This window comes from Lissotriton vulgaris, chromosome 2_2, assembly GCF_964263255.1.
Source record: "Lissotriton vulgaris chromosome 2_2, aLisVul1.2, whole genome shotgun sequence".
NCBI classification, from domain to species: Eukaryota; Metazoa; Chordata; class Amphibia; order Caudata; family Salamandridae; genus Lissotriton; species Lissotriton vulgaris.
The window spans coordinates 326,020,888-326,043,175 of record NC_141688.1 but is presented as its reverse complement, the minus strand read 5'-3'; the positions used below and the strand labels follow the sequence as shown (position 1 = coordinate 326,043,175).

At 58.3% G+C, this 22,288-nt stretch overlaps 1 protein-coding gene across 5 annotated transcripts in view; it reads right to left on the bottom strand.

The window, feature by feature from the left end:
• Positions 1-22,288, bottom strand: part of PACSIN3 (protein kinase C and casein kinase substrate in neurons 3) — a 319,761-nt gene that overhangs the window by 128,079 nt on the left and 169,394 nt on the right. For 4 of the 5 annotated variants that reach the window (XM_086959721.1, XM_086959718.1, XM_086959719.1 and 1 more), the window contains exons 3-4: positions 6,381-6,502; positions 5,337-5,434 (exon numbers count right to left, since the gene is read on the bottom strand). In XM_086959721.1, the coding sequence (XP_086815847.1) occupies positions 5,337-5,390 (54 nt within the window). In that variant the 5' untranslated portion in view covers positions 5,391-5,434; positions 6,381-6,502. Of the gene's footprint in view, positions 1-5,336; positions 5,435-6,380; positions 6,519-22,288 lie in introns of all 5 variants that reach the window. The other variant, XM_086959717.1, reaches the window with a different exon arrangement.

The window sequence follows — 22,288 nt, the reverse complement described above, 5'->3', positions numbered from 1 at the left end:
GAGAGAAAAGTGTGAGAGGGGTAGACTAGAAAATATGTGAAAGGAAGATGTGAGAAAGAAATGCAGGAGATTCAATAGTAACTTAGGAACAGTGTGTGGTGAACCCGAGAAGCGAGAGGGCTAGAGAGCAGGGTATCAGAGGATGGACAGAAATGAGTGTGCGAATGCAAAGTGCCAAAAGCATGAGACCCGTATGGGAGATGAAGAGAGGGTGGCCAAGGGTCGAGAAGAGGGCGGCCGAGGGTCGAGAAGAGGGCGGCCGAGGGTCGAGAAGAGGGCGGCCGAGGGTCGAGAAGAGGGCGGCCGAGGGTCGAGAAGAGGGCGGCCGAGGGTCGAGAAGAGGGCGGCCGAGGGTCGAGAAGAGGGCGGCCGAGGGTCGAGAAGAGGGCGGCCGAGGGTCGAGAAGAGGGCGGCCGAGGGTCGAGAAGAGGGCGGCCGAGGGTCGAGAAGAGGGCGGCCGAGGGTCGAGAAGAGGGCGGCCGAGGGTCGAGAAGAGGGCGGCCGAGGGTCGAGACGAGGGCGGCCGAGGGTCGAGACGAGGGCGGCAGAGGGTCGAGACGAGGGCGGCAGAGGGTCGAGACGAGGGCGGCAGAGGGTCGAGACGAGGGCGGCAGAGGGTCGAGACGAGGGCGGCAGAGGGTCGAGACGAGGGCGGCCGAGGGTCGAGACGAGGGCGGCCGAGGGTCGAGACGAGGGCGGCAGAGGGTCGAGACGAGGGCGGCAGAGGGTCGAGACGAGGGCGGCAGAGGGTCGAGACGAGGGCGGCAGAGGGTCGAGACGAGGGGGGCAGAGAGAGGGCGGCGGAAGGTTAAGAAGAGGGTGGTGGAGGGCTGAGTAGTGTGGCAGAGGGTTGAGAAGAGGTTGGCAGGGGGTTGAGTCTGTGGTCCATGGGTATAACAAGGGCATGGATGACTTAAAAAGAGCTTAAGGGAGTAGCTGTGAGAAAGGAGGACATTGCGAGGCAAGAGCAGGGGTTATTTTGGCGGGAGAGAATATGAAGGGGGTGACTAGGCAGCAAGGGGAATGGGGGGGGTCATATTTACAGTACAAGCAGCAAATGTGATACCACTGTTATTTGTTTGAGCTAGAATTTTCTTTATTTTTGGTGAAATATTTAAGTTATGTAGCATGGGGTGCATTATGTGGCAAATGGGGAAACTGAAAACACATTGTGGTCATTGACACATATTGTAAGTGGCCCTGGCTATGTGTCATGGCGAAAATTAGCAGACTGGTAAAATGCAAAATAAAATTTAGATCCGGACTGCATTTTTTCTTGTAGGCAATTAAGGGTGTGAGTATCTCAGTGCTGCCAACATTAACACTCGTGAGATAAACAAACAAGTGGGCATGTTAAAAAGATATTCACCAGACAAATGCAAGCAGCAACAACTAAAATGTCTGAAGAGTCACTGAGGACAGAAAATCAACGTACTGGCCCCCTCCACCGTGGCCCCTCCTAGGCCTAGAGGGTGGTATGAATTGAGCGGAGCCCCCGAAACAGACCCAGTATTGGAAAAGTGCAGGCGCTGCTGCAGGTCACGCCCGCGAGGGCCTCTGGCAGGCACCGCAATGGGTAGATATTTCACTCCCTCCCCTGAAACCCATGCAGCTCAACGGCTCAGCCATCCGCCGACATGTGTCTGCAACATTTGAGACCTGCAAGCCTCATTTTCATGCTCACTGTTTCAGGCAGCAGCACCCTGGCAGGAAGGCCTGTTGATGTGTCTGCCCCTCCCTCGGTTTCACAGCAGAGGAGACTCCCTGCCTTCCAAATCGACTGAAGCTTTGCTGCTCTCAGATGATTTACTTTTCACAAAAAGGGAACTGTTTTTCTAAAAGTAAAAAAAGTATGGGTACGTCATGCACCTCTGATCCCCCCACTTCGACCGCGGCACAGGAGAGATTACTGTACAAGTGAATTCTTGGACTGTGCTCTCATGTGATGATCATGGAAAAGGAGGCACACTGAAGAAACGTAAGTGCAGAGGATCACATGGTTTGGTCAAGCTTGAAAGCATAACTTGAGACCAGGTTTCCCGAACAGACATTGTGCAATCCCAGGCTCGTGCTGGGTTTTGAATGGGCGCTGTCACGAGGCGCTGCACAATCCCAGGCTCGTGCTGGGTTTTGAATGGGCGCTGTCACGAGGCGCTGCACAATCCCAGGCTCGTGCTGGGTTTTGAATGGGCGCTGTCACGAGGCGCTGCACAATCCCAGGCTCGTGCTGGGTTTTGAATGGGCGCTGTCACGAGGCGCTGCACAATCCCAGGCTCGTGCTGGGTTTTGAATGGGCGCTGTCACGAGGCGCTGCACAATCCCAGGCTCGTGCTGGGTTTTGAATGGTCGCTGTCACGAGGCGCTGCACAATCCCAGGCTCGTGCTGGGTTTTGAATGGGTGCTGTCACGAGGCGCTGCACAATCCCAGGCTCGTGCTGGGTTTTGAATGGGCGCTGTCACGAGGCGCTGCACAATCCCAGGCTCGTGCTGGGTTTTGAATGGGCGCTGTCACGAGGCGCTGCACAATCCCAAGCTCGTGCTGGGTTTTGAATGGGCGCTGTCACGAGGCGCTGCACAATCCCAGGCTCGTGCTGGGTTTTGAATGGGCGCTGTCACGAGGCGCTGCACAATCCCAAGCTCGTGCTGGGTTTTGAATGGGCACTGTCACGAGGCGCAGCACAATCCCAGGCAGTGCTGGGTTTGAATGGGCGCTGTCACGAGGCGCTGCACAATCCCAGGCTCGTGCTGGGTTTTGAATGGGCGCTGTCACGAGGCGCTGCACAATCCCCGGCTCGTGCTGGGTTTTGAATGGGCGCTGTCACGAGGCGCTGCACAATCCCAGGCTCGTGCTGGGTTTTGAATGGGCGCTGTCACGAGGCGCTGCACAATCCCAGGCTCGTGCTGGGTTTTGAATGGGCGCTGCCACGAGGCGCTGCACAATCCCAGGCTCGTGCTGGGTTTTGAATGGGCGCTGTCACGAGGCGCTGCACAATCCCAGGCTCGTGCTGGGTTTTGAATGGGCGCTGTCACGAGGCGCTGCACAATCCCAGGCTCGTGCTGGGTTTTGAATGGGTGCTGTCACGAGGCGCTGCACAATGCCAGGCTCGTGATGGGTTTTGAGTGGGCGCTGTCATGAGGCGCTGCACAATCCCAGGCTAGTGCTGGGTTTTGAATGGGCGCTGTCACGAGGCGCTGCACAATCCCAGGCTTTTGCTGGGTTTTGAATGGGCGCTGTCACGAGGCGCTGCACAATCCCAGGCTTGTGCTGGGTTTTGAATGGGCGCTGTCACGAGGCGCTGCACAATCCCAAGCTCGTGCTGGGTTTTGAATGGGCGCTGTCACGAGGCGCTGCACAATCCCAGGCAGTGCTGGGTTTGAATGGGCGCTGTCACGAGGCGCTGCACAATCCCAGGCTCATGCTGGGTTTTGAATGGGCGCTGTCACGAGGCGCTGCACAATCCCAGGCTCGTGCTGGGTTTTGAATGGGCGCTGTCACGAGGCGCTGCACAATCCCAGGCTCGTGCTGGGTTTTGAATGGGCGCTGTCGCAAGGCGCTGCACAATCCCAGGCTTGTGCTGGGTTTTGAAGGGGCGCTGTCACGAGGCGCTGCACAATCCCAGGCTCGTGCTGGGTTTTGAATGGGCGCTGTCACGAGGCGCTGCACAATCCCAGGCTCGTGCTGGGTTTTGAATGGGCGCTGTCACGAGGCGCTGCACAATCCCAAGCTCGTGCTGGGTTTTGAATGGGTGCTGTCACGAGGCGCTGCACGATCCCAGGCTCGTGCTGGGTTTTGAATGGGCGCTGTCACGAGGCGCTGCACAATCCCAGGCTCGTGCTGGGTTTTGAATGGGTGCTGTCACGAGGCGCTGCACAATCCCAGGCTCGTGCTGGGTTTTGAATGGGCGCTGTCACGAGGCGCTGCACAATCCCAGACTCGTGCTGGGTTTTGAATGGGCGCTGTCACGAGGCGCTGCACAATCCCAGGCTCGTGCTGGGTTTTGAATGGGCGCTGTCATGAGGCGCTGCACAATCCCAGGCTCGTGCTGGGTTTTGAATGGGTGCTGTCACGAGGCGCTGGACAATCCCAGGCTCGTGCTGGGTTTTGAATGGGTGCTGTCACGAGGCGCTGCACAATCCCAGGCTTGTGCTGGGTTTTGAATGGGTGCTGTCTCGAGGCGCTGCACAATCCCAGGCTCGGTGCTGGGTTTTGAATGGGCGCTGTCACGAGGCGCTGCACAATCCCAGGCAGTGCTGGGTTTGAATGGGCGCTGTCACGAGGCGCTGCACAATCCCAGGCTCGTGCTGGGTTTTGAATGGGCGCTGTCACGAGGCGCTGCACAATCCCAGGCTCGTGCTGGGTTTTGAATGGGCGCTGTCACGAGGCGCTGCACAATCCCAGGCAGTGCTGGGTTTGAATGGGCGCTGTCACGAGGCGCTGCACAATCCCAGGCTCGTGCTGGGTTTTGAATGGGCGCTGTCACGAGGCGCTGCACAATCCCAGGCTTGTGCTGGGTTTTGAATGGGCGCTGTCACGAGGCGCTGCACAATCCCAGGCTCGTGCTGGGTTTTGAATGGGCGCTGTCACGAGGCGCTGCACAATCCCAAGCTTGTGTTGGGTTTTGAATGGGCGCTGTCACGAGGCGCTGCACAATCCCAGGCAGTGCTGGGTTTTGAATGGGCGCTGTCACGAGGCGCTGCACAATCCCAGGCTTGTGCTGGGTTTTGAATGGACGCTGTCACGAGGCGCTGCACAAACCCAGGCTCGTGCTGGGTTTTGAATGGGCGCTGTCACGAGGCGCTGCACAATCCCAGGCTCGTGCTGGGTTTTGAATGGGCGCTGTCACGAGGCGCTGCACAATCCCAAGCTCGTGCTGGGTTTTGAATGGGCGCTGTCACCAGGCACTACACAGCCTCAACTCCAGTGCTCGCAATCTAGGGTCATTATACACACATCAGTCCTAAGTGTGGACCACACACAACGGAACACGTCAGAGAAACCCAGCATTCTGGAAACAGACAACACTCAGAAAAACCACAATCAAGTAAAACATGTGAAACAAAGAGGCCCTGGCTCGCTGTCATGGACTGCCTGGACATTAAAGTTAAGGACATGGACATAGGGACCCGTTTCAAGGTCTGTTTTTAACCACTATCAGGTCTGTGTTCCGCAGGGACCCGGTCCACTTAAAGCCCTGCCAATAACCCACTCATTGGAAGACCCATGACACAAGAGATGAGATTGTTTGTGGAGCTGATCACCGCACCAGAAGCCCCCCCCCCCCCAAGGAGCCCTTGCACATTAATGAACCCCCCCCCCCCCCCCCAGTCCTTCTTACCTCGAAGAAGCTGCCGCCGGGGGCCTCGCCCCCTGCCTCGACCTCCGTTGGCATCTCGGTGCCCTTGCAGCACAGAATGGTTGCAGATTTCTCTGTGGCTGAAAAGAAAGTGACCGGGTGAGTGGAGGCCTTCCTGGCCGGTCCCACCTCAGGACAGGCCGCGAGGCCCAGCCTATAGGAACCCCCCCACCGCCCCCCAACAGGACAGGCCCTACGGCCCAGCCTACAGGAACACCCCGCGCCCCCCAACAGGACAGGCCCTGCGGTCCAGCCTATAGGACCCCCCCCCCCCCCCCCCCTCCCACAGTAGAGGCCCTGAGCCCAGCCTATAGGAACCCCCCGCCGCTCCCAACAGGACAGGCCCTGCGGTTCATCCTATAGGAACCCCCCCTTCCACAGGACAGGCCCTGAGCCCCATAGGAACGCCCCCCCCCCGCCCCCTGCCACAGAAGAGGAGCCTCAGATGGAGGAGGGCAGGAGTCACTGGCACGTCGGGGGCCCGGGGAGGAAGCGCGGGTGAGACGGGGCCCAATCAGTAAAGCAATAGTACAGAGGGGCGTCGGTGCGAGGGGCACCTTCACCCTAGAAACATCTAGGGAAAACTGCAACTTGTTGGCACTTGTTCCCCCCCCCCCCCCCCCACTCCCCCTCACTCCCCCTCGTGCGGGGCAGGAGCACGCGCGGGTGAGTTCATCATCAGAAATAAACCGAGCCAGGTGGGGCAGGGGTGCCCCGAGTGCCCGCGTGAGGGCACACCTGTCCACGTGCCCCCTCGCCCCATACACAGACCCCCAGCACGTGACATGGACTCCGGACCCCCCCCCCCCCCCCGGGTCTCCGCAGAGTCCCACAGCCCCCCCAGGTCTGCAGCTTCACCCCGACTGGCTCCGCACTCCCGCTGCCCTGTGCCCCTGCCCAGGGCGCTGGGCGCAATGCCCCGCCCTAAGCTGACACCCCCTGCCCGGCTAGGATCCCTGTTCTGACCCCCCCACAGACTGACCTCCCCCCCCCCCCCCCCTCCGACCCCCTGCGGCGCGGACCTACCTTAAAGCCAGACGGACAGGAAGCGGCCTGGACAGGGCGGCCGGTGCTGCTGGGGCCGGTGCTGCTGGGTCAGGGCGGCCGGTGCTGCTGGGGCCGGTGCTGCTGGGTCAGGGCGGCCGGTGCTGCTGGGGCAGGGTCCTGGGGAGAGAAAGAGACGTGTGATCCGGAGGTTCCTCAGGGTGCAGCTGGGCCTCCCTCCTCCCCCCGCCCCTGTGACGAAGCAGAGACCCCAATATAGCAACAGCCGGGGGTGGGCATTCCAGCGACGCCAGCTGAAATGCCATCCGCCCACACGTCACTGGGCCCAACCGCAGACAGATATAACTGGCACCCAGGGGCAGCAGAGAGGGGCCAAGGAAAGCATGGGCATGTCATACCAGCTGTGAGCCTTACTGGTGCCCCCGACCCACAGGTGGCATCCAGGGGGCGAGGGGCAGCAGAGAGGGGCCAAGGAAAGCATGGGCATGCCATACCAGCTGAGAGCCTTACTGGTGCCCCCGACCCACAGGTGGCATCCATGGGGCAAGGGGCAGCAGAGAGGGGCCAAGGAAAGCATGGGCATGTCATACCAGCTGTGAGCCTTACTGGTGCCCCCCGAACCACAGGTGGCACCCAGGGGCAGCAGAGAGGGGCCAAGGAAAGCATGGGCATGTCATACCAGCTGAGAGCCTTACTGGTGCCCCCCGAACCACAGGTGGCACCCAGGGGCAGCAGAGAGGGGCCAAGGAAAGCATGGGCATGTCATACCAGCTGAGAGCCTTACTGGTGCCCCCGACCCACAGGTGGCATCCAGGGGGCGAGGGGCAGCAGAGAGGGGCCAAGGAAAGCATGGGCATGCCATACCAGCTGAGAGCCTTACTGGTGCCCCCGACCCACAGGTGGCATCCATGGGGCAAGGGGCAGCAGAGAGGGGCCAAGGAAAGCATGGGCATGTCATACCAGCTGTGAGCCTTACTGGTGCCCCCCGAACCACAGGTGGCACCCAGGGGCAGCAGAGAGGGGCCAAGGAAAGCATGGGCATGTCATACCAGCTGAGAGCCTTACTGGTGCCCCCCGAACCACAGGTGGCACCCAGGGGCAGCAGAGAGGGGCCAAGGAAAGCATGGGCATGTCATACCAGCTGAGAGCCTTACTGGTGCCCCCGACCCACAGGTGGCATCCAGGGGGCGAGGGGTAGCAGAGAGGGGTCAAGGAAAGCATGGGCATGTCATACCAGCTGTGCGCCTTACTGTGCCCCTGTTAATATTGGACTCTATGATATGGAAGCATATCAGGATATATGTACGTAGAATAACAAACTCGCATCATCGCTGTTGAATTCACCCGATATGACCTCCTCCTCAACCCAGAGTCAGAAGTGGGTGGTCAGGCAGGCTCCGAGACCCCGGCCTGAAGCAACTGCTGGACAGACCCCGGGTGGGGTGACCCGTAACCCTTAAGACAGAAGCATGAACAGGAAACCCCAGTTCGATCCCACAGATGGGCAGCGACACCCAATGGTCTTCGGAGATTTGCCCCAAAAAACACCTTTGGTCAGAGGAGCGCGATTTCCCAAAGCGTCATAAAGTCAGATGCCGCACTGTTAGGAACTCTCAGCCAATCAGAGCACAGCAAGCACACTATATGCAATGATCAAACGCTTTCCACACCGGACATCTGGACACGTGTTTCGCATCCTGTCCACACAAGGTCAAAATCTACCTGCGCTTCTCTCCAAGAAACCAGACTTACGGCGCCGTGAGTCGGCCCAGACCCCCGGGTCCAAAGGAAGGTCAAAACTACTTTACGACGCTTCATGTGATGCATAAAATTATGTTCTAATCAAACATGATTTGAGACAGTCTGCAGACCCGACTGTCGCCTGCTCTCCCGGCCGCTGTGTTTAATTAAACCAACTGTCCTGTCCAGGAGTGGGGGTCTCACCGCTTGGACCGTCGGGCGAGAGATGGTACGCTTGATCCCTGGGTGTGATACAGGAGTGGGGGTCTCACCGCTTGGACCGCCGGGCGAGAGATGGTACGCTTGATCCCTGGGTGCGATACAGGAGTGGGGGTCTCACCGCTTGGACCGTCGGGCGAGAGATGGTACGCTTGATCCCTGGGTGCGATATAGGAGTGGGGGCCTCACCGCTTGGACCACCGGGCGAGAGATGGTACGCTTGATCCCTGGGTGCAATACAGGAGTGGGGGTCTCACCGCTTGGACCGTCGGGCGAGAGATGGTACGCTTGATCCCTGGGTGTGATACAGAAGTGGGGGTCTCACCGCTTGGACCGCCGGGCGAGAGATGGTACGCTTGATCCCTGGGTGCGATACAGGAGTGGGGGTCTCACCGCTTGGACCGTCGGGCGAGAGATGGTACGCTTGATCCCTGGGTGCGATACAGGAGTGGGGGCCTCACCGCTTGGACCGCTGGGCGAGAGAGATGGTACGCTTGATCCCTGGGTGCGATACAGGAGTGGGGGCCTCACCGCTTGGACCGCCGGCGAGAGAGATGGTACGCTTGATCCCTGGGTGCGATACAGGAGTGGGGGCCTCACCGCTTGGACCGCCGGCGAGAGATGGTACGCTTGATCCCTGGGTGCGATACAGGAGTGGGGGTCTCACCGCTTGGACCGTCGGGCGAGAGATGGTACGCTTGATCCCTGGGTGCGATATAGGAGTGGGGGCCTCACCGCTTGGACCGCCGGGCGAGAGATGGTACGCTTGATCCCTGGGTGCGATATAGGAGTGGGGGCCTCACCGCTTGGACCGCCGGCGAGAGAGATGGTACGCTTGATCCCTGGGTGTGATACAGGAGTGGGGGTCTCACCGCTGGGCGAGAGATGGTACGCTTGATCCCTGGGTGCGATACAGGAGTGGGGGTCTCACCGCTTGGACCGTCGGGCGAGAGATGGTACGCTTGATCCCTGGGTGCGATATAGGAGTGGGGGCCTCACCGCTTGGACCGCCGGCGAGAGAGATGGTACGCTTGATCCCTGGGTGTGATACAGGAGTGGGGGTCTCACCGCTGGGCGAGAGATGGTACGCTTGATCCCTGGGTGCGATACAGGAGTGGGGGTCTCACCGCTTGGACCGCCGGGCGAGAGATGGTACGCTTGATCCCTGGGTGCGATACAGGAGTGGGGGTCTCACCGCTTGGACCGTCCGGCGAGAGATGGTACGCTTGATCCCTGGGTGCGATATAGGAGTGGGGGCCTCACCGCTTGGACCGCCGGGCGAGAGATGGTACGCTTGATCCCTGGGTGCAATACAGGAGTGGGGGTCTCACCGCTTGGACCGTCGGGCGAGAGATGGTACGCTTGATCCCTGGGTGTGATACAGAAGTGGGGGTCTCACCGCTTGGACCGCCGGGCGAGAGATGGTACGCTTGATCCCTGGGTGCGATACAGGAGTGGGGGTCTCACCGCTTGGACCGTCGGGCGAGAGATGGTACGCTTGATCCCTGGGTGCGATACAGGAGTGGGGGCCTCACCGCTTGGACCGCTGGGCGAGAGAGATGGTACGCTTGATCCCTGGGTGCGATACAGGAGTGGGGGCCTCACCGCTTGGACCGCCGGCGAGAGAGATGGTACGCTTGATCCCTGGGTGCGATACAGGAGTGGGGGCCTCACCGCTTGGACCGCCGGCGAGAGAGATGGTACGCTTGATCCCTGGGTGCGATACAGGAGTGGGGGTATCACCGCTTGGACCACCGGGCGAGAGATGGTACGCTTGATCCCTGGGTGCGATACAGGAGTGGGGGCCTCACCGCTTGGACCGCTGGGCAACAGATGGTACGCTTGATCCCTGGGTGTGATACAGGAGTGGGGGTCTCACCGCTTGGACCGCCGGGCGAGAGATGGTACGCTTGATCCCTGGGTGTGATACAGGAGTGGGGGTCTCACCGCTTGGACCGTCGGGCGAGAGATGGTACGCTTGATCCCTGGGTGCGATACAGGAGTGGGGGTCTCACTGCTTGGACCGCCGGGCAACAGATGGTACGCTTGATCCCTGGGTGCGATACAGGAGTGGGGGTCTCACCGCTTGGACCGCCGGGCGAGAGATGGTACGCTTGATCCCTGGGTGCGATACAGGAGTGGGGGCCTCACCGCTTGGACCGCCGGGCAACAGATGGTACGCTTGATCCCTGGGTGCGATACAGGAGTGGGGGTCTCACCGCTTGGACCGCCGGGCGAGAGATGGAACGCTTGATCCCTGGGTGCGATACAGGAGTGGGGGCCTCACCGCTTGGACCGCCGGGCAACAGATGGTACGCTTGATCCCTGGGTGCAATACAGGAGTGGGGGTCTCACCGCTTGGACCGCCGGGCGAGAGATGGTACGCTTGATCCCTGGGTGCGATACAGGAGTGGGGGCCTCACCGCTTGGACCGTCGGGCGAGAGATGGTACGCTTGATCCCTGGGTGTGATACAGGAGTGGGGGTCTCACCGCTGGGCGAGAGATGGTACGCTTGATCCATGGGTGCGATACAGGAGTGGGGGTCTCACCGCTTGGACCGCCGGGCGAGAGATGGTACGCTTGATCCCTGGGTGCGATACAGGAGTGGGGGTCTCACCGCTTGGACCGTCGGGCGAGAGATGGTACGCTTGATCCCTGGGTGTGATATAGGAGTGAGGGCCTCACCGCTTGGACCGCCGGGCGAGAGATGGTACGCTTGATCCCTGGGTGCAATACAGGAGTGGGGGTCTCACCGCTTGGACCGTCGGGCGAGAGATGGTACGCTTGATCCCTGGGTGTGATACAGGAGTGGGGGTCTCACCGCTTGGACCGCCGGGCGAGAGATGGTACGCTTGATCCCTGGGTGCGATACAGGAGTGGGGGTCTCACCGCTTGGACCGTCGGGCGAGAGATGGTACGCTTGATCCCTGGGTGCGATACAGGAGTGGGGGCCTCACCGCTTGGACCGCTGGGCGAGAGAGATGGTACGCTTGATCCCTGGGTGCGATACAGGAGTGGGGGCCTCACCGCTTGGACCGCCGGCGAGAGAGATGGTACGCTTGATCCCTGGGTGCGATACAGGAGTGGGGGTATCACCGCTTGGACCACCGGGCGAGAGATGGTACGCTTGATCCCTGGGTGCGATACAGGAGTGGGGGCCTCACCGCTTGGACCGCTGGGCAACAGATGGTACGCTTGATCCCTGGGTGTGATATACAGGAGTGGGGGTCTCACCGCTTGGACCGCCGGGCGAGAGATGGTACGCTTGATCCCTGGGTGTGATACAGGAGTGGGGGTCTCACCGCTTGGACCGTCGGGCGAGAGATGGTACGCTTGATCCCTGGGTGCGATACAGGAGTGGGGGTCTCACCGCTTGGACCGCCGGGCGAGAGATGGTACGCTTGATCCCTGGGTGTGATACAGGAGTGGGGGTCTCACCGCTTGGACCGTCGGGCGAGAGATGGTACGCTTGATCCCTGGGTGCGACACAGGAGTGGGGGCCTCACCGCTTGGACCGCCGGGCAACAGATGGTACGCTTGATCCCTGGGTGCGATACAGGAGTGGGGGTCTCACCGCTTGGACCGCCGGGCGAGAGATGGTACGCTTGATCCCTGGGTGCGATACAGGAGTGGGGGCCTCACCGCTTGGACCGCCGGGCAACAGATGGTACGCTTGATCCCTGGGTGCGATACAGAAGTGGGGGTCTCACCGCTTGGACCGCCGGGCGAGAGATGGTACGCTTGATCCCTGGGTGCGATACAGGAGTGGGGGCCTCACCGCTTGGACCGCCGGGCAACAGATGGTACGCTTGATCCCTGGGTGCGATACAGGAGTGGGGGTCTCACCGCTTGGACCGCCGGGCGAGAGATGGTACGCTTGATCCCTGGGTGCGATACAGGAGTGGGGGCCTCACCGCTTGGACCGTCGGGCGAGAGATGGTACGCTTGATCCCTGGGTGTGATAAAGGATCCTTTTTAAACTCCTTGTTACTGTCTTTAAGGCCACTAAGAACACAGGCCCCTCCTATCTTGTCAAGCGCTTCCCTCAGTACACTCCATCGCGCTGCCTGAGGTCATCAGGAGCTAATCTGGTTACCATACCCAGGTTTAAGCTCAAAACGAAAGGTGGAAAAACCTTTTCACTCCTGGCGGCTAAGGCTTGGAACGGCCTTCCCTCTAACCTCAGGCACGCCCCTTCAGAAACCCTTTTCAGAAAACTTCTGAAGACTTGGATCTTCCTTCGACCCGACTCTTTGGTCCTCGCAGCCATATGATTCCCATTTCCATCAAGTTGGTTCCTTCTGATTGCTCAGCGCCAAGATGCTCCTTCCGGAGCGATAGTCGCGCTATAGAAAAATTAATAAATATCAAATATCAAATATCAGGAGTGGGGGTCTCACCGCTTGGACCGTCGGGCGAGAGATGGTACGCTTGATCCCTGGGTGTGATACAGGAGTGGGGGTCTCACCGCTGGGCGAGAGATGGTACGCTTGATCCCTGGGTGCGATACAGGAGTGGGGGTCTCACCGCTTGGACCGCCGGTGAGAGAGATGGTACGCTTGATCCCTGGGTGTGATACAGGAGTGGGGGTCTCACCGCTTGGACCGCCGGGCGAGAGATGGTACGCTTGATCCCTGGGTGCGATACAGGAGTGGGGGTCTCACCGCTTGGACCGCCGGTGAGAGAGATGGTACGCTTGATCCCTGGGTGTGATACAGGAGTGGCGGTCTCACCGCTTGGACCGCCGGGCGAGAGATGGTACGCTTGATCCCTGGGTGCGATACAGGAGTGGGGGTCTCACCGCTTGGACCGTCGGGCGAGAGATGGTACGCTTGATCCCTGGGTGTGATATAGGAGTGGGGGTCTCACCGCTTGGACCGCCGGTGAGAGAGATGGTACGCTTGATCCCTGGGGGTAATACAGGAGTGGGTGCCTCACCGCTTGGACCGTCAGGCAAGAGATGGTACGCTTGATCCCTGGGTGTGATACAGGAGTGGGGGTCTCACCGCTTGGACCGCTGGGCGAGAGATGGTACGCTTGACCCCTGGGGGTAATACAGGAGTGGGTGCCTCACCGCTTGGACCGTCAGGCAAGAGATGGTACGCTTGATCCCTGGGTGTGATATAGGAGTGGGGGTCTCACCGCTTGGACCGCCGGTGAGAGAGATGGTACGCTTGATCCCTGGGTGTGATACAGGAGTGGGGGTCTCACCGCTTGGACCGCTGGGCGAGAGATGGTACGCTTGACCCCTGGGGGTAATACAGGAGTGGGTGCCTCACCGCTTGGACCGTCAGGCAAGAGATGGTACGCTTGATCCCTGGGTGTGATACAGGAGTGGGGGTCTCACCGCTTGGACCGCTGGGCGAGAGATGGTACGCTTGACCCCTGGGGGTAATACAGGAGTGGGTGCCTCACCGCTTGGACCGTCAGGCAAGAGATGGTACGCTTGATCCCTGGGTGTGATACAGGAGTGGGGGTCTCACCGCTTGGACCGCTGGGCGAGAGATGGTACGCTTGACCCCTGGGGGTAATACAGGAGTGGGTGCCTCACCGCTTGGACCGTCAGGCAAGAGATGGTACGCTTGATCCCTGGGTGTGATACAGGAGTGGGGGTCTCACCGCTTGGACCGCCGGGCAAGAGATGGTACGCTTGATCCCTGGGTGCGATACAGGAGTGGGGGTCTCACCGCTTGGACCGCTGGGCGAGAGATGGTACGCTTGACCCCTGGGGGTAATACAGGAGTGGGTGCCTCACCGCTTGGACCGTCAGGCAAGAGATGGTACGCTTGATCCCTGGGTGTGATACAGGAGTGGGGGTCTCACCGCTTGGACCGCCGGGCGAGAGATGGTACGCTTGATCCCTGGGTGTGATACAGGAGTGGGGGTCTCACCGCTTGGACCGCCGGTGAGAGAGATGGTACGCTTGATCCCTGGGTGTGATACAGGAGTGGGGGTCTCACCGCTTGGACCGCCGGGCGAGAGATGGTACGCTTGATCCCTGGGTGTGATACAGGAGTGGGGGTCTCACCGCTTGGACCGTCGGGCGAGAGATGGTACGCTTGATCCCTGGGTGTGATACAGGAGTGGGGGTCTCACCGCTTGGACCGCCGGTGAGAGAGATGGTACGCTTGATCCCTGGGTGTGATACAGGAGTGGGGGTCTCACTGCTTGGACCGCCGGGCGAGAGATGGTACGCTTGATCCCTGGGTGTGATACAGGAGTGGGGGTCTCACCGCTTGGACCGTCGGGCGAGAGATGGTACGCTTGATCCCTGGGTGTGATACAGGAGTGGGGGTCTCACCGCTTGGACCGCCGGGCGAGAGATGGTACGCTTGATCCCTGGGTGTGATACAGGAGTGGGGGTCTCACTGCTGGGCGAGAGATGGTACGCTTGATCCCTGGGTGTGATACAGGAGTGGGGGTCTCACCGCTGGGCGAGAGATGGTACGCTTGATCTCTGGGTGCGATACAGGAGTGGGGGTCTCACCGCTTGGACCGCTGGGCGAGAGATGGTACGCTTGATCCCTGGGTGTGATACAGGAGTGGGGGTCTCACTGCTGGGCGAGAGATGGTACGCTTGATCCCTGGGTGTGATACAGGAGTGGGGGTCTCACCGCTTGGACCGCTGGGCGAGAGATGGTACGCTTGATCCCTGGGTGTGATACAGGAGTGGGGGTCTCACCGCTGGGCGAGAGATGGTACGCTTGATCTCTGGGTGCGATACAGGAGTGGGGGTCTCACCGCTTGGACCGCTGGGCGAGAGATGGTACGCTTGATCCCTGGGTGTGATACAGGAGTGGGGGTCTCACCGCTTGGACCGCCGGGCGAGAGATGGTACGCTTGATCCCTGAGTGTGATACAGGAGTGGGGGTCTCACTGCTGGGCGAGAGATGGTACGCTTGATCCCTGGGTGTGATACAGGAGTGGGGGTCTCACCGCTGGGCGAGAGATGGTACGCTTGATCTCTGGGTGCGATACAGGAGTGGGGGTCTCACCGCTTGGACCGCTGGGCGAGAGATGGTACGCTTGATCCCTGGGTGTGATACAGGAGTGGGGGTCTCACTGCTGGGCGAGAGATGGTACGCTTGATCACTGGGTGTGATACAGGAGTGGGGGTCTCACCGCTTGGACCGTCGGGCGAGAGATGGTACGCTTGATCCCTGGGTGTGATACAGGAGTGGGGGTCTCACTGCTGGGCGAGAGATGGTACGCTTGATCCCTGGGTGTGATACAGGAGTGGGGGTCTCACCGCTGGGCGAGAGATGGTACGCTTGATCTCTGGGTGCGATACAGGAGTGGGGGTCTCAACGCTTGGACCGCTGGGTGAGAGATGGTACGCTTGATCCCTGGGTGTGATACAGGAGTGGGGGTCTCACTGCTGGGCGAGAGATGGTACGCTTGATCCCTGGGTGTGATACAGGAGTGGGGGTCTCACCGCTTGGACCGCTGGGCGAGAGATGGTACGCTTGATCCCTGGGTGTGATACAGGAGTGGGGGTCTCACCGCTGGGCGAGAGATGGTACGCTTGATCTCTGGGTGCGATACAGGAGTGGGGGTCTCACCGCTTGGACCGCTGGGCGAGAGATGGTACGCTTGATCCCTGGGTGTGATACAGGAGTGGGGGTCTCACTGCTGGGCGAGAGATGGTACGCTTGATCTCTGGGTGTGATACAGGAGTGGGGGTCTCACCGCTTGGACCGTCGGGCGAGAGATGGTACGCTTGATCCCTGGGTGCAATACAGGAGTGGGGGTCTCACCGCTTGGACCGTCGGGCGAGAGATGGTACGCTTCACCCCTGGGTGCGATATAGGAGTGGGGGCCTCACCGCTTGGACCGCTGGGCGAGAGAAGGTACGCTTGATCCCTGGGTGTGATACAGGAGTGGGGGTCTCACCGCTTGGACCGTCGGGCGAGAGATGGTACGCTTGATCCCTGGGTGCGATACAGGAGTGGGGGTCTCACTGCTGGGCGAGAGATGGTACGCTTGATCCCTGGGTGTGATACAGGAGTGGGGGTCTCACCGCTGGGCGAGAGATGGTACGCTTGATCTCTGGGTGCGATACAGGAGTGGGGGTCTCACCGCTTGGACCGCTGGGCGAGAGAGATGGTACGCTTGATCCCTGGGTGTGATACAGGAGTGGGGGTCTCACCGCTTGGACCGCCGGGCGAGAGATGGTACGCTTGATCCCTGGGTGTGATACAGGAGTGGGGGTCTCACCGCTTGGACCTTCGGGCGAGAGATGGTATGCTTGATCCCTGGGTGCAATACAGGAGTGGGGGTCTCACCGCTTGGACCGTCGGGCGAGAGATGGTACGCTTCACCCCTGGGTGCGATATAGGAGTGGGGGCCTCACCGCTTGGACCGCTGGGCGAGAAATGGCACGCTTGATCCCTGGGTGCGATATAGGAGTGGGGGCCTCACCGCTTGGACCGCTGGGCGAGAAATGGTACGCTTGATCCCTGGGTGCGATATAGGAGTGGGGGCCTCACCGCTTGGACCGCCGGGCGAGGGATGGTACGCTTGATCCCTGGGTGCGATACAGGAGTGGGGGCCTCACCGCTTGGACCGCCGGGCGAGAGATGGTACGCTTGATCCCTGGGTGCGATACAGGAGTGGGGGCCTCACCGCTTGGACCGCCGGCGAGAGAGATGGTACGCTTGATCCCTGGGTGTGATACAGGAGTGGGGACTCACCGCTTGGACCGCCGGCGAGAGAGATGGTACGCTTGATCCCTGGGTGTGATACAGGAGTGGAGGCCTCACCGCTTGGACCGCCTGGCGAGAGATGGTACGCTTGATCCCTGGGTGCGATACAGGAGTGGGGGCCTCACCGCTTGGACCGCCGGCGAGAGAGATGGTACGCTTGATCCCTGGGTGTGATACAGGAGTGGGGGTCTCACCGCTTGGACCGCCGGGCGAGAGATGGTACGCTTGATCCCTGGGTGCAATACAGGAGTGGGGGTCTCACCGCTTGGACCGTCGGGCGAGAGATGGTACGCTTGATCCCTGGGTGCAATACAGGAGTGGGGGTCTCACCGCTTGGACCGTCGGGCGAGAGATGGTACGCTTCACCCCTGGGTGCGATATAGGCGTGGGGGCCTCACCGCTTGGACCGCTGGGCGAGAAATGGTACGCTTGATCCCTGGGTGCGATATAGGAGTGGGGGCCTCACCGCTTGGACCGCCGGGCGAGAGATGGTACGCTTGATCCCTGGGTGCGATACAGGAGTGGGGGCCTCACCGCTTGGACCGCCGGGGAGAGAGATGGTACGCTTGATCCCTGGGTGTGATACAGGAGTGGGGGTCTCACCGCTTGGACCGCCGGGCGAGAGATGGTACGCTTGATCCCTGGGTGCAATACAGGAGTGGGGGTCTCACCGCTTGGACCGTCGGGCGAGAGATGGTACGCTTGATCCCTGGGTGCAATACAGGAGTGGGGGTCTCACCGCTTGGACCGTCGGGCGAGAGATGGTACGCTTCACCCCTGGGTGCGATATAGGAGTGGGGGCCTCACCGCTTGGACCGCCGGGCGAGAGATGGTACGCTTGATCCCTGGGTGCGATATAGGAGTGGGGGCCTCACCGCTTGGACCGCCGGGCGAGAGATGGTACGCTTGATCCCTGGGTGCAATACAGGAGTGGGGGTCTCACCGCTTGGACCGTCGGGCGAGAGATGGTACGCTTGATCCCTGGGTGCGATATAGGAGTGGGGGCCTCACCGCTTGGACCGCCGGGCGAGAGATGGTACGCTTGATCCCTGGGTGCAATACAGGAGTGGGGGTCTCACCGCTTGGACCGCCGGGCGAGAGATGGTACGCTTGATCCCTGGGTGCAATACAGGAGTGGGGGTCTCACCGCTTGGACCGTCGGGCGAGAGATGGTACGCTTCACCCCTGGGTGCGATATAGGAGTGGGGGCCTCACCGCTTGGACCGCCGGGCGAGAGATGGTACGCTTGATCCCTGGGTGTGATACAGGAGTGGGGCCTCACCGCTTGGACCGTCGGGCGAGAGATGGTACGCTTCACCCCTGGGTGCGATATAGGAGTGGGGGCCTCACCGCTTGGACCGCCGGGCGAGAGATGGTACGCTTGATCCCTGGGTGTGATACAGGAGTGGGGCCTCACCGCTTGGACCGCTGGGCATGACACAGATGGCTCTGGGTGTGATATAGAGCCAGCATCTCGATCTAAAGGAGTTTTCTTAGTGCTTTTGGTTTCCCAACACTGGTAGTATCTGAAAGAAGTGGGAGGCGTTAGTCGCTTGGACTACTGGGTGTGACAGATGTGCGCACGGCCCCTGGGGTGGGACACAGATGTGCGCACGGCCCCTGGGGTGGGACACAGATGTGCGCACGGCCCCTTTGTAATTCGGATGTCAGGGAAAAATTTAGTCCTTGTAGATTAAGGTGCAGCTTGTGCTTGTCCAAGGGGGGCCGGTATTTCCTTCTTATCAGCGTAAATTGTTGCGATCTTTGTCCCAGAGCCGATATGGACAGACTATCGGCCTCTCTTGGTCCCGTGTACCGCGCAGAGCCTCCCTACGTCAAAGGGCAGCATGTGCTTGGAGCAGGCGAAGATTTTTTGATAAAGTCATCATTTTTTTGGTCTGTGTCTTCTCTCTTTTGCTTCTATTGTGGTTTCTCAATTGATTCATTCTTTTTGTGGTGCTGATAACTTATTGCAACTGTGTTCTTGGTTGAAAATTTCCTTTCTTTTAGGTGTATATTATGCAGTGTGTTCCTATGCGGTATAAATCCTGACTGGTCCATATGTACGAAGCTGGGAAGACCGGGCAACACAAAACACACTATTTAACGGAGGGTCTAAGGACAGGTTTTACGACTCGAAACTGGACACATGCCCCTATAGTAACTTATAACAATAAAGAGTGTCCAGGAGTCGCCATTTAATGTTTTTACTCAAGACCTTTCAACAAGTGACTTTGTAAGTTAGACTGTGTGTACACTCAGATGTGAAGAGACATTCAACTACTCATATATACAGCATGCAACATGGGTAGGAATTTTTCCCATAAGTTGCCGTTCTGTACCACCATTATCACATCATGTGGGTTCTCCTTACCCAGGAGTTAGTACACAAGGTCAGTCACACTCTAACAGGTGTGAGGACTATGTGAGTGAGGAGACATATGTCAATTGTGTATGTGATGGTATCAAATATGGTGTTGGAAAAGATAGTTGTACACCTGAGGGGAAGCAGTGCAGTGGGTGTAAAGTGAAAAGTGAATAAAATTGGGTGAAACTGAGTAGAAAAGTGATTTATTAGTTTCTCTCAGACCTCATATCTTTTGTGTCCTTGAGATATGTTGGCATTTCTTTGACAATTGGGTTGAGAAAGTGATCCACAAATGTAGAGAGTGGCTCTAGGACTGATCCTATGCCAGAGATGATTGGTCTCCCGGGTGGTGGTCTCTTCTCTTTGTGCACCTTGGGTAGGCAGTAGAAATAAGGGATCGACGGGTGAGAAGTACAGAGAAATTGGCCCTCTTGTGGAGTAATCCATTCTTGAGACGTTTTCTCTTTTCTTTGTCTCCTATGTGACTTTTGTAGACTGTGGTGGAGATTCTACACCTGCTTTTCAGGTGAAATTTTTCCCTTTTATCTTCACTTATTTAAATGCAAGCAGTAGCACCATCTAGGTCCTGACGAATGCATAGGAAAATCTTCCGTTGGTATGCAGAAACATGTTGACCACTTGCCGGTAGATATTCTGTCAAATCTACTTCTCACTTGTTTTTAACCTTGGGGTCTGAGAGAAACTAATAAATCACTTTTCTACTCAGTTTCACCCAATTTTATTCACTTTTCACTTTACACCCACTGCACTGCTTCCCCTCAGGTGTACAACTATCTTTTCCAACACCATATTTGATACCATCACATACACAATTGACATATGTCTCCTCACTCACATAGTCCTCACACCTGTTAGAGTGTGACTGACCTTGTGTACTAACTCCTGGGTAAGGAGAACCCACATGATGTGATAATGGTGGTACAGAACGGCAACTGATGGGAAAAATTCCTACCCATGTTGCATGCTGTATATATGAGTAGTTGAATGTCTCTTCACATCTGAGTGTATACACAGTCTAACTTACAAAGTCACTTGTTGAAAGGTCTTGAGTAAAAACATTAAATGGCGACTCCTGGACACTCTTTGTTGTTATAAGACCGGGCAACAACCTGGCTGCCGAAATGTGGCTAAGAAATTGCTGGTCCACGTTAAGCATTGAAGTTGGGTAGTATGAACCCGGTCCAAGGGATCTTTGCCGGGCTTTGAGATTAGTATTACATGGGCCTCGTGCACACAGGGCTGGAGGTGCCCCTTCCACAATGTCATGAATACGTTCAGTAATTAATTCCCCAGAGTCCACAGGGAATCGGTCACCACTCGGGGACTTCCCCGTCTTCAAGGCTGTCATCGCACCCAGTTCTTCCTGGCGAAGCAACGAGGCTCCCAGTAAATCTGTATCCTCCGAGGTCAAGCTTGATTGCACCAAGCCCTCCAGGTATTCCGGGAGCCTATGCCTCTCCGACTGGTTAATTGGTTCAGCATATAGAGTGCAAATATGGGCCTCGAAGACTTCATTGATGGCATGTGGGGTATGTACTACCCATCCCTGCAGAGAGCAAATATTGGGGTATGAGCACCCTCCGACCAAATCAGGCGGACCAAAAGGTGGCCTGCCTTGTCTCCTTCCATAGACCACTGTATCCTACCTGTGTGGCAGATTTGTTTCTCTAATCGCGCCCATATTCCGCAGACCTAATGGCGCTGCCTATCCCAGTCTCCCAAGGTTTTTGGATCAGTAGACCGTACAGCTACCCGCTTCTCCAATGATACCTCTTGAAGTGTCAAGTTGCCCTCCAATAAGTGGTGAATACTAACCGAGGAGGCCGTGCATGTCCCACGGACCACCAGCTTCATGGTATCCGATTCGGTTATCCTGCTACCAGCATTATCCCCATTCGGATCAAAATAATCCAGCAAGGCCTGCGAGAGGTTAGCCCGGAATGCCTGATCCAACAGTGTCGGGCGCAGACTCTATAAGGAAACCTTTGGTGTAAAGCGCTCTAGTGAAAATGTGATCATCAAGTGAGAGTGATTAGAAATATAGTGCGCCAAATACTGCCATCAACCACCCTGTGCATTGTCCGCGTCCGGACAAAAAAATAGTCTAGCCAACAATATGTACCAGACGCTGGAGTATAGCGCACGTAGGCACAAACGCGCAGGTGTCACTGTGACCAATTATCAACGAGTCTTAAACTGGATATTGTTTTGGTCAAGCCTCCATCATGTGAGGTTTCGTCCCCAATTTTGGTGGAGACCTGTCCATGTGTCCGTCAAAGACACAGTTAAAGTCACCAGCCAGGATCACTTCTTTGTCTAATGATACCTGGATTGCTGCCAGTAACGTGCCAAAAAATGCACTTTCGTCCATATTGGGAGCATAGACATTGAGGATAGACAACTTGTGTGCATCCAGAGTGTCTTCCAGAGTCACGTAATGGCCATCACAGTTCAGCTGCACCCGTGAAGGTTTAAAGGGGCCCCCTGGGGCCAATCAGATCAAGGCACCCCGTACGTATCCTGAATAGCAGGCAGCAAAGACCAGTCGCCTCCATCTCCTTTGGAGGTATCCAATATAATCACCCCAGAGGGGAGTCTGCTGAAGAATTGGTACGAAATGCTGTATCTCCGTAGATAAGCATTGACCTTGTTGCATTTTGTAGGTCTCAGTAGACCCTTCACATTCCAGGTCAACAGTTTGTATTTGGTATCCAAGCTAGCCTTCATTTTTGTGTAGGATATCCAGTCTGGGCGCACCCTAACCCTCTGTATGGTCCCGTGCCCAGAGTGCCCCACGTGTGTGGAAGCTGCAACCCCAAGCAGAGTAACTTTGAAGAACTTAGATACGGATAAAACAGAACTATCATACCAATCC